The sequence below is a fragment of the Podarcis raffonei genome, chromosome 2, assembly GCF_027172205.1.
Source record: "Podarcis raffonei isolate rPodRaf1 chromosome 2, rPodRaf1.pri, whole genome shotgun sequence".
NCBI classification, from domain to species: Eukaryota; Metazoa; Chordata; class Lepidosauria; order Squamata; family Lacertidae; genus Podarcis; species Podarcis raffonei.
In genome coordinates this window covers 117,533,553-117,544,334 of record NC_070603.1, presented here as the reverse complement: position 1 = coordinate 117,544,334, position 10,782 = coordinate 117,533,553, and the positions used below count along the sequence as shown (strand labels likewise).

At 48.5% G+C, this 10,782-nt stretch overlaps 1 protein-coding gene across 3 annotated transcripts; it reads left to right on the top strand.

Moving 5' to 3' along the window:
* Positions 1 to 931: 931 nt before the first annotated feature.
* On the top strand, positions 932 to 9,174 carry LOC128409204 (zinc finger protein 345-like). 3 transcript variants are annotated; one of them, XM_053379457.1, is made up of 4 exons: positions 932 to 1,202; positions 3,390 to 4,039; positions 5,674 to 5,797; positions 7,206 to 9,174. In XM_053379457.1, exons 1-4 carry the CDS (start codon positions 1,181 to 1,183, stop codon positions 8,927 to 8,929), a joined length of 2,520 nt encoding a protein of 839 aa, XP_053235432.1. In that variant the 5' UTR covers positions 932 to 1,180; the 3' UTR covers positions 8,930 to 9,174. The 3 variants fall into 3 exon arrangements, with proteins under 3 accessions (XP_053235432.1, XP_053235431.1, XP_053235433.1); XM_053379456.1 differs by having other exon boundaries at positions 933 to 1,202; positions 7,203 to 9,174; XM_053379458.1 differs by lacking the exon at positions 932 to 1,202 and adding an exon at positions 1,209 to 1,310 and having other exon boundaries at positions 7,203 to 9,174.
* Positions 9,175 to 10,782: the final 1,608 nt, after the last annotated feature.

Here is a 10,782-nt window from a genome sequence, read left to right as displayed (position 1 = left end):
TTTAATAACACTTGTAATGTAACAATGACAATATGGAAAAATACAAAATATGGATTATGAAATAATATGCAGCTGAAAATGTTAACAATAAGACCCTTGAAGGGGATGGTGGGAAGTCTGGAGATTCAGAGAAATCTCTAAAGGTAGATATGTATTTGGCATTGTTATAACTTTACACTTTACTCCATTGAGAAAGCCTGAGCACGCTTTGCAGAAGTTAAGCAACCGCTCTCAGCTTAGCAGTGGTGCCTGCCCTGCTGCCAACCTGAAATTTGTTCTTTTCTCACCCCCCCCCCATAATCTTTATTGGTTTTTTAATTACATACTGCACATACACATATTGCATTACATTTTACATTTATACTTGCTCCTAGCAGCTGACTTCTCCCCTTCCTTCTTCTGACTTTTTTTATACCATCTCTAAATTTTTCGCATTTTCCTTATCCATTTTGTATATTGTTATCCTTCTTCCACATTTGTCCATAAAATATCTGTCAACAAATAAATCCTTCTATAACACACGATTCTTGTCGTCTATTTCCATTTCCATCTACTGTTTATTACATTGGTCACATTGTATGTTTTACTTCTTATTGTTATTCTTGTCCAGTAAAATTCTTTGTATTTCCCATGACGAGGTTTGTTTCAGTTCTACTGGTTTCACTATTTCACCTTATCTTTCCTATGTATGACATAATTTCCCCCCATTCTTTTTGAAATGTTTCATCGCCCTGTTGTGGAATTTCCCCCCGGCCAACCTGCATTCTGTGCATCGCGGGCAGGCAGGCATTCAACCGGTGCAGCTTCTCCCGCGCAAAATTAAGACCCGGCGGGGAATGTGGACGGGGACCGGATTAGTCATCCGACGCCCCACCGCTGCATCCTCCCGACCCCCCCGCCGGTGCTTCTGGGGGGCGGCGATTTTAAGAGGAGGAGGCGCTGGGCTGAGAGGGGTTAAACGCACCGAGCTCTTCTTTCTAGACAGGCGCGGCCGGCTGCAGAAGAGGAGCCGGGAGGAGGTTGGCTGCTTTCCCCAGCCCGGTCTCTCCTTCCAGGAGGTGCATTTCCAAATCCGCCCATCACCACCCGCTCTCTACCTCTTTGCATTTATTTTTGCAAAAAGAAAAAAAAAGAAAAGAAGGGGGTGGGGAGAGCCGCGCATACCCGCAGGACTAGCGCCATGCAAAGCCTTCCTGGATCAGGTGAGTGCAAAGCAAGGAGGGCTGGCCTGGGACGAAGCATCCTTGGCTGGAAAGATGAAGGCAGAGGCGTCTCCCACCTCCGAAATAAAGGATTCGCACCTGTGGCAGGTCAGAGAGACAAGCGGGCGGCTTATTCCCAGCAAGAGATCTCAGCCTGTTTAGTGGGGAGAAGGGAAATGTTACCAGCACTGAGGATATTGGGGGACGGACGGACATGGTACTATTTGGCTTTTGTAGTGCCTTGGTTTCCCCAGGGAATTCCAAATGAAGGAAATACAGTTACAGACGCTTCAGGTTACATACGCTTCAGGTTACAGACTCCGCTAACCCAGAAATAGTACCTCGGGTTAAGAAATTTGCTTCAGGATGAGAACAGAAATCATGTGGTGGCAGTGCGGCAGCAGCGGGAGGCAACATTAGCTAAAGTGGTGCTTCAGGTTAAGAATAGTTTCAGGTTAAGAAAGGACCTCCGGAACGAATTAAGTACTTAACCCGAGGTACCACTGTATGGGATACCCGGAGGAGAGAGAGCCCTGCTAGATAGGTTCCCCTCTCACCCCAGTATCCTGTTTCTGATAAGACAGGCTTGTCGGTCCAGGGAGGGCTCATAGGAACCAACTCCTGGGGGCCGTGGGAGCTTCAGCCCCCACAATAAAATATTTGAGGGGCCTGTTCCCCTCCAAAGTTGATGGATTGCCATTCAAACTTTGTGCGTGCCCGTCATCATGCAATCGATTATGCGGGTCGGGGCTTACCTGAACACCTCTCCCCCAGTATTTTATTCAAGTTGGCACCCCTGGGAAGGCTAGTGTGATTCTCACTCCTGGTTGCACCTGGGTTCGAATTCTGTGCAAGCCCACAAGAAGCGGAATGTCTCTCTCTGTGCATGCAAAAGCTCCCTGGTATTCCCAGGTAGGGCTGGGGCTGCCAGTCGGTGTAGGCAATACTGAGCTAAGCAGGCCAATGGGACTGACTTGGTATTAGGCAGCTTGCAGTGTTCTTCTCCCATGACTTGCTCTCTGCTCTAGCATGGAGAATTCACAGTTGCACTGCCTTGAGCTCTTGAGGTTTTGCTTAGCTATTGCGACTGCTTTTGATTTGATGGGCAACTTCCCAAAGGGTGAAGAGATGCCTAATTCTTCTTTAAGGCCTGCCACTGCTACCCCTTGTGAAAGTGAACCCCGTAAATCAGTGGTTCTCAAACTTTTTTTCTTTGGGCTACACTTTCAGAATAAAAATGTGCTCACAGTTTTGTTTTATTGATAATAAATACATGGGGGGTGGGACTCCTAGCAGAGATTGATTTATAGAAGTATCACTTGATGCTCTTGCTCTTGTTTTGAAAATATTTCTATCTATATTCTGCAAATAACAAGCATTATTTTGATACCGTATTATATCACACTGAAATGTTTAGATGTTTATTTGATTGTCCTTGATTCTTCCCACTACATTTCCTGCCACACCCTTGGAAAACCACTGTCAGCAAAAATAATATGTTTATAAAAAGCGGGGGGAAACTCCCAAGAATGATCAGTGAGCTTTTGAATCTGCCAGGTTGACTGTTAAGCGAATGAATGACTCGGGTCTCGCCTGTGGGGCTCCCACTGAGGGATCTGCTCGGCCACTGTGAGGAAGTATGCTGCACTAGAAGGGCCATTGGCATGATCCAGCAGGACTCTGCTTATGTTCTAGAGCATAATTTCCCAAACTTGGGTCTCCAGCACTTGCTGGACTACAACTCCCATCATCTCTAGCTGGCAGGATCAGTGGTCAGGGATGGTGGGAATTGTAGTCCCAAAACAGATGGAGACCCAAGTTTGGGAAACGCTGTTCTAGAGGCAGCCTGCTTCTGAATACCAGCCACTGGGGAGCTTCAGCGGCTATTGCCCTCCTATTAGCTTGTGGGCCACTGGTGGAACCAGGATGTTGTCTGAGATGGGCCTTTGGTCTAACCCAGCAGAGCTTCTCTTCTCAAGTTCCCTGAATGAGGAGCTCCCATCATGCATTATTATTATTATCTGACTTGAACTGATTTTATAACGAAATGATTTTAATATGTTGTATCATTTTACTGTTGTTAGCCGCTCTGAGCCCGGCTTCGGCTGGGGAGGGCAGGATATAAATAAATTTTTAATATTATTATTATTATGACTCCACACTTTTCAATGCTGATTTTGTTTGCAGCACAAGGAATGAAGATGGAGGAGCACAACTCAGCGCAACCTGGGGAGACGCCAGAGGAAGGTGGGCCGACCCCTCATGATATCCAGATCAGAACGGTCCGAGAATTCTGGACAGGGGTGCCTCCGGGAGCGATGGGGGAACCCCTGTGGCAGGAACTCTTGAAGATGATGCAGTCTCCTAATTTTGGGCTGAGAAACCCCCAGGTGATGGACGACGCTGCTGTTTTCCACCCCTCTTTCAAGGGGGCAGCTGATGCTGGCCAGTGGCCTAGAGGAGAGCAGGCCCCAGATCCAGCGGGAGGCCTCCCCGAGGCCTACATGAGCCCAGAAGCCTCCGGGAAAGTGAAGGAAGAGATTCCAGACGAAGAAAACTTGGAGGCACGATGCCGGCACTTCCGGGAGTTCCGCTACCGGGAAGCGGAGACCCCCCGAGAAAATGGCCGGCAGCTCCTGGAGGTTTGCTGCCAGTGGCTGAGGCCTGAGAGACACACCAAGGAGCAGATGCTGGAGCTGGTGATCTTGGAGCAGTTCCTGGCCGTCTTGCCCCAAGGGATGCAGCGCTGGGTGCAGGAACGCAGCCCCGAGAATATGTCTCAAGCGATGGCACTGGCCGAAGGCTTCCCTCTCCTCTCTGAAGAGGGGGAGCAAAAGGTGAGGCGGTTTCAGCGGTGTGGCTGGTGCCCCTTTGGGACTGGTAGGGCAGAAGGCAGGGAGCCCAACAGTAGGTGGCGCCGCTTCCCAATGAAAGCCAGAGCCAACGAGCTGTGGGTTTGTGCCCCATCCTCTTTTTCCTCAGCAGGCACAATATTGGCCTGGTTCTCACCGGATGCTAAAAGAAACTGTGGCTTAGTACGAACAAACAAGATCACATCCACGCCACACATTTAATTGCATATGTAGCACTCGCTCCAAGAATTATGGGAACTAAGTTCCAAGTAACGCAAAGGCGTTTGCATTCCTCTGCACTTTATTACTGCGGTACATTATGAAAAGGCTCAATTTCTCAAAGAAGGCATTATCTTGTCTATCTTCTGGAAAAACTATCTATGAGAAAATGGATAACTAAAATTTGGGGCGCGATATGTATGCTTAGCTTACATATTTGGTGAGAACCAGAGGGGGTAGAGTTCCAGCGGTGAGCTTCTTTTAGGGTTGAAGTTGTTGAGGTTTTTTTAGGCTCCCCCCCCCCGAACATAAACTGTCACAGGCTGGATTGAACTAATTAGGCCTCCAAAACGGACTTTGGACATGCCTGGGGTAGACAGACATTCATCGAGAAGTGGAGCCTTTTTATAATGTACTGGAGGAATAAAGTGCAGGAGAATGTAAACCATTTGTGTTACTTGGAACTTCGTGCTATTAATTCATTGCATGTGATTTTGGAATGGAATTCTGTTCCTATACGTTTGCCTCTATATATCCCCTTTACTCCACATCTATTTCATTTTGTTAAGCATCTGTTATTAGATTTTGTTGTGTTTTATTATAAATGAATATACAGTGGTACCTCGGGTTACATACGCTTCAGGTTACATATGCTTCAGGTTACAGACTCCACTAACCCAGAAATAGTGCTTCAGGTTAAGAACTTTGCTTCAGGATGAGAACAGAAATCATGCTCCAGCGGCGCGGCAGCAGTGGGAGGCCCCATTGGCTAAAGTGGTGCTTCAGGTTAAGAACAGTTTCAGGTTAAGAATGGACCTCCGGAACAAATTAAGTACTTAACCTGAGGTACCACTGTATACGGGGGTGGGGGAGAGATTTACGGGAACTGTTGTTTACCCCTCACAGAGCAGCAATTCCCAGGGCTCTTCACAAACTACCTTTCCCAGGATTCTTGGGGTGTGCTACAAATGTATTTGGGGAAGAAGAGGGGAAATGTTAATCTATAGCACAACTTTTTGGCAATGGATTAAATTTTGTCAAACCTCAATCTTAAAACGGTGTTAAAAACTTCCGTGTGTCTTAATTAACTGCAAATATTTACTATATTCAATAAATGGCTTGCTGTTTGTTGAAAGTTTATCTTGTCTTTGTCTTGCCCCCTCCTTTAAATCTGACATCATGTCTCAACCTGGCCATTGAGACAAGACTCCAACGATCTTTAATGGTCCAGTTCACACAGAATGATGCCGCACAGCAGCCAATTTCCTGCGTCTTCTCGGTGGGGGTGGAGCCAGACTTGAAGACCTTTGAACTCGAGACATTATTATATCTGTAGCATTGACTGGGGGTTCCCCACAGCATCCCTGCAAAACTCCCTAACCTGCCTGCATCTCTTTCAGCCCCCAGGACCACTGAAGGAGGACTCTGTTGATTTCCCCCTATCGGAGCAGAGCCCGTCAGACCGTCATCAGACCCTCCAAGTGGAAGCCAAGCAAGAAGACATGGGAGCAGCCTGCTTGCTGGGTGAGCCTTTTTGCAGGGATGGCAGCTGGGACCTGGGTTCTGGAGCACCTGTCCCTGTCTACTTCCTGTCACACGGACCAACATCCGAGGCCTTGCTGTGTGCTAAACGACAGTGGTTCCTCAGGTTAAGTACTTAATTCATTCCGGAGGTCCGTTCTTAACCTGAAACTGTTCTTAACCTGAAGCACCACTTTAGCTAATGGGGCCTCCCGCTGCTGCTGCCGCACAATTTATGTTCCCATCCTGAAGCAAAGTTCTTAACCTGAGGTACTATTTCTGGGTTAGTGGATGTAACCTGAAGCGTATGTAACCTGAAGCATCTGTAACCCGAGGTACCGCTGTACAATAACATCTTGTAGGGATGCTCATCAGCTTTAAAAAGGTGATTAGGCAAATTCAGGGAGGATACGGCTATCAATGGCTATGGTGGGTGCTGATGGTTTTTGCAAAAAGACAAAAAAAAACCAAAAACAATCTCTGTCCCCAGTTTGTACACGCAGAAATCACAGACTTGTGGAAATGAAAATCAAAGCACCCTTGATGATAGCACACACATCCCAGCACTGGGAAGCTAACTAACACCTGGAGTGTTAATGCCAAGATGTTCTTGTTCTCATCAACACTTGTTTTATTTAAGGGTCTTCCATATATTTAGCCTTTGATGTCATTGTAACACGTTTTGGGGGTTTTTTGTTTTTGCATTTCTGATCTCCCTGCTTAAAATTCCATGATGCACAAGGCACACACTTCCAACTGTGTGAAACTTTTACATAAATTTCAACATCACAATTCACAAGATATTTCAAAATGATTTGCGTGCTGAAGCGTTTTCTTTCTTATTTGATAAAGCTCATCTACGATGCATCGCTTATTCTTGCAATTTAAAATAAATTTAGCAGTTTCAAGTTGTGTGCTTTTCATTTTTCTTCTGCAAGACATCTGGCTTTTAAAATTGACACTAGCAAGTTTTTGGGGGGAGGGGGGAGTCGTTATCCTTGCCTAGGAAGTAGCCTACTACTGGTACAGACTAGACCCCATGATTTTTTGGGGGGTGCACTTAGGGGGCTCTGGCAGCAGTGACTACAGCTGGCAGCCCTGTTGCCTGGCCAGACCTGTAGTTTCCTGCTTCCCTTCCCAAGGCAGGAGAGGAAGGAGGCAAAGGCAGTTGATTTTAAATGGTTGAAATATGTTTTTAGCTTATATTTAATTGTACTGCTTTATCAATTTGCTGCCCTGGGAGCCTTTGCGGGGGAAATGTGGGCTAGAAACATATTTTCCAGCAGCTGAGTGATGACACGGTTGGACACAATTCATAAGATCAATAGACAATCCATAGAAGCAACTGTTGTTTCCCTCAGGGTGGACCATGTTTGACTGAAACCAAGATATCCTCTTTCTGTTCCAGCAGGTGACCAGCAGGTGACGGAAGATGAGGTGGAGACATTTCAGCTGGCAAAACAACCCGAGCAATGTGTACTCAACGGGGCATTACTGGATGGAGCAACCGGGATTATTTCTCAGGGACCAAACACACAAGAAACATTTGGAAACCAGCAGGTTCGAGAAAGCCCTGGTGGTCGCAAAGGTTCCCCTGAAGCTATGTCCTGTGAGAGAGAAACAGAGGGATCTGACCGCGGAGAAGGACGCAGCCAGAGCTCTGACCTCCCACAGAGGCGGCTGGCCCACAGGCGAAAGAAAACGCATGTGTGCTCTGAATGCGGGAAAGCCTTTGACCGGCTCTCTGTCCTGGCAAACCACCTGACCATCCACACAGGAGAGAAGCCCTACCAGTGTGTGGACTGCGGCAAGGGCTTTGGCTACAAAGCGCTCCTTGTGAGGCACGGCCGGAGCCACGAAGGACAGAAGCCGTACAAATGCTTGGCGTGCGGGAAGACATTCAGCACCAGCACTATCCTTTCCGATCATGAGAGAATCCACACGGGAGAGAGGCCCTTCACCTGCGCCGACTGTGGGAAGTGCTTCATCAAGAGGGGCCACCTGATGAGGCACCAGCTGACCCACACGGGGGAGAAGCGCTACAAGTGCTCCGAGTGCGACAAGAGCTTTGGCGACAAGAGCCTCCTGACCACCCACAAGAGGAGCCACACGGGGGAGAAGCCGTACACGTGCGCCGAGTGCGGGAAGAGCTTCAGCCAAGGATCGCACCTCATCACTCACAAGAGAATCCACACCGGAGAGAAGCCGCATCAGTGCTCGCACTGCGGGAACAGCTTCAGCCGGCGCTACGACCTCCTCATCCACGAGAGGACGCACACGGGAGAGAAGCCCTACCCGTGCCCTGAGTGCGGGAAGAGCTTCCGCCAGAGCTCGCAGCTGTTTGTCCACGGGAGGATCCACATGGGAGGGAAGCCCTACCGATGCGCCGAGTGCGGCAAGAGCTTCCGCTGGGAGAGCAGCATCAAGATGCACATGAAGAACCATGCCGGCGACCGGCCGTACGCCTGTTCCGAGTGCGGCAAGCGGTACGGCAAGTCCTCGCACCTGATCCGCCACAAGGCGACGCACACGGGCGAGAAGCCCTTCCAGTGCTCGCAGTGCGAGAAGAGCTTCACCCAGAGGTCCGTGCTTTACCTCCACGAACGGACGCACACGGGAGAGAGGCCCTTCCAGTGCTTGGAGTGCGGGAAGTGCTTCCGCTGGGAGAGCAACTACCAGATGCACGCCAAGAACCACACCCGGAAGAAGCCGTTTGAGTGCGCGGACTGCGGCGAGAGCTACGACAAGGAGTCTCAGCTCATCAAGCACCGCAGGACCCACACGGGGGAGAAGCCCTTCAAGTGCAAGGAGTGCGGCCTGTGCTTCGACTGCATCTCCGCGCTGACGGGGCACCGCAAGGTCCACCGGAGCGAGAGGCCCTTCAAGTGCGCCGAGTGCGGCAGGAGCTACAACGGAGAGCCCGAGCTCCTCAAGCACCAGAGGGCCCACACGGCGGAGAAGCCGCACAAGTGCCCCGATTGTGACAAGAGTTTTGACTCTAGCTCTGCCCTCAGGGTGCACCGGCGCATGCACACCGGGGAGAAGCCCTACAAGTGCTCGGGCTGCGGGAAGAACTTCAGCCAGAGTTCAAACCTCCGGACGCACATGAGAATCCACACAGGAGAGAACGTGTGAGAGTCAGGCCCCCCAAGGATGCGTGGGGGACATGGTGGCCACTCAAGTCCAGGAAGCTCTAGGGGGCCAAAGGTTCCCCATCTCTGATTTTGCAGGTATTTTTGCCTGGGTGGGTAAGGTTAGGGATAGAAATACATGATGTGGGTAGAACATAGAGAGGTGGGTTTAGAAGGGACATCGACTGACCTTTTTTCATTCTTTCCTTTCTTTTTTATAAAATAAATAAATAAATGTTTTAATTCCAAGTGTCTCTGTGTGGTTTTGTTTTATGCTCCTTTCTGATTATGGTGAGGCTTGGCGTTGTGGGGGGGCTAGCTCTCTTAATAATAATTAAAAAAATATTTATATCCTGCCCTCCCCAGCCAAAGCCAGGCTCAGAGCGGCTAACAACAATAAATGCAATTCAAATCGTGCACAAGTGCACAAGAGCCAGTGTGGTGTAGTGGTTAAGAGCGGTAGTCTCGTAATCTGGGGAACCGGGTTCGCGTCTCCGCTCCTCCACATGCAGCTGCTGGGTGACCTTGGGCAATCACACTTCTTTGAAGTCTCTCAGCCCCACTCACCTCACAGAGTGTTTGTTGTGGGGGAGGAAGGGAAAGGAGATTGTGAGCCGCTTTGAGACTCCTGAAGGGGAGTGAAAGGCGGGATATCAAATCCAAACTCTCAAACTCTTGTTTTGTTTCCAACTAAGTTCTACTCATGACCATGGCCATCAAGTTTGATGGGTTAACAACAACAACATATTATTATTACAGTGGTACCTCAGTTTTTTAATGTCTCCATTGTCGAATGTTTTGGTTTTCGAACGCCATAAACATGGAAGTAAATGCTTCGGTTTTCGAACACACCTCGAAAGTCAGACATGCCACATTGCTTCCGTGTTGAGTTTTCCGTATAGAGGCTTCTGTATTGAGTTTTCAGTTTTCAAATGTTTTGGAGTTCAAACGGTCTTCTGGAATGGTTTACGTTCAGAAACCAAGGTACCACTGTATATGCCACCCATCTGACTGGGTTGCCCCAGCCACTCTGGGCGGCGTCCCACAAATTATAAAACCACAGTAAAATTTCAACCATTAAAAACATTCCTCAACAGAGTTGCCTTCAGATGTCTTCTAAAAGTCAGATAGCCGTTTATCTCCTTGACATCTGATGGGAGGGCGTTCCACAGGGTGGGTGCCACTACTGAAAAGGCCCTTTGCCTGGTTCACTGTAACCTTACAGTGAGGGAATCGGCAAAAACCCCTCGGAGCTTGATCTCGGCATTCAGGCTTAACGATGGGGTTGGAGATGCTTCTTCAGGTAAGCTGAGCAGGACTAGGACTGGAGACCATGGGTTCTTAACCTGAAGTCCACAGATTGGCTTCACATGGCCTGTAAACTGGGAGAGAGGTAAAAGGAAAGATGTACATAAAATGTTTTTATGTGCATTTTTCTGGTGACAGGGTCCACAACTTTCATCCAAATCTCAAAGGAATCCTTGACCCCAAAAAAGTTGTTAAGAACCTCTGCCAGAAAAAAAATAAAAAAGAAGAGAAGTGTACTAAAGAGAATGAATGGGTTTTAAAAATGCACTGACTTGTTCAAGATTGGGTTTCCAAATGGTTACTGGATTTCATAGGCTCCAGGGGGGTTGCTGTCCCACCTTTTTCTCCAAGAAGCTCAAAATGACTTAAATGGTTCTCCAACTCCTTACTTAATCCCAACAACCCTGTGAGGTAGGTTGGGCGTGAGCTTCGTGGCCAAGTGGGGATTTGAACCCTGGTCTCCCAGGTCGTAGTCTTACACTACTACTATACCACACACCGTGTTGAATTTCTGCCTGCCGTGCAAGTGCTTTCTTTTTAATCCCCTCC

Coding starts and splice junctions, on each gene's coding strand:
- LOC128409204 (XM_053379456.1), top strand. CDS start 1,181: ATGCAAAGCCTTCCTGGATCAG. Junction 4,040..5,673: donor CTGAAGAGGGGGAGCAAAAG/GTGAGGCGGTTT, acceptor CATCTCTTTCAG/CCCCCAGGACCACTGAAGGA. Junction 5,798..7,202: donor GGGAGCAGCCTGCTTGCTGG/GTGAGCCTTTTT, acceptor TTTCTGTTCCAG/CAGGTGACCAGCAGGTGACG.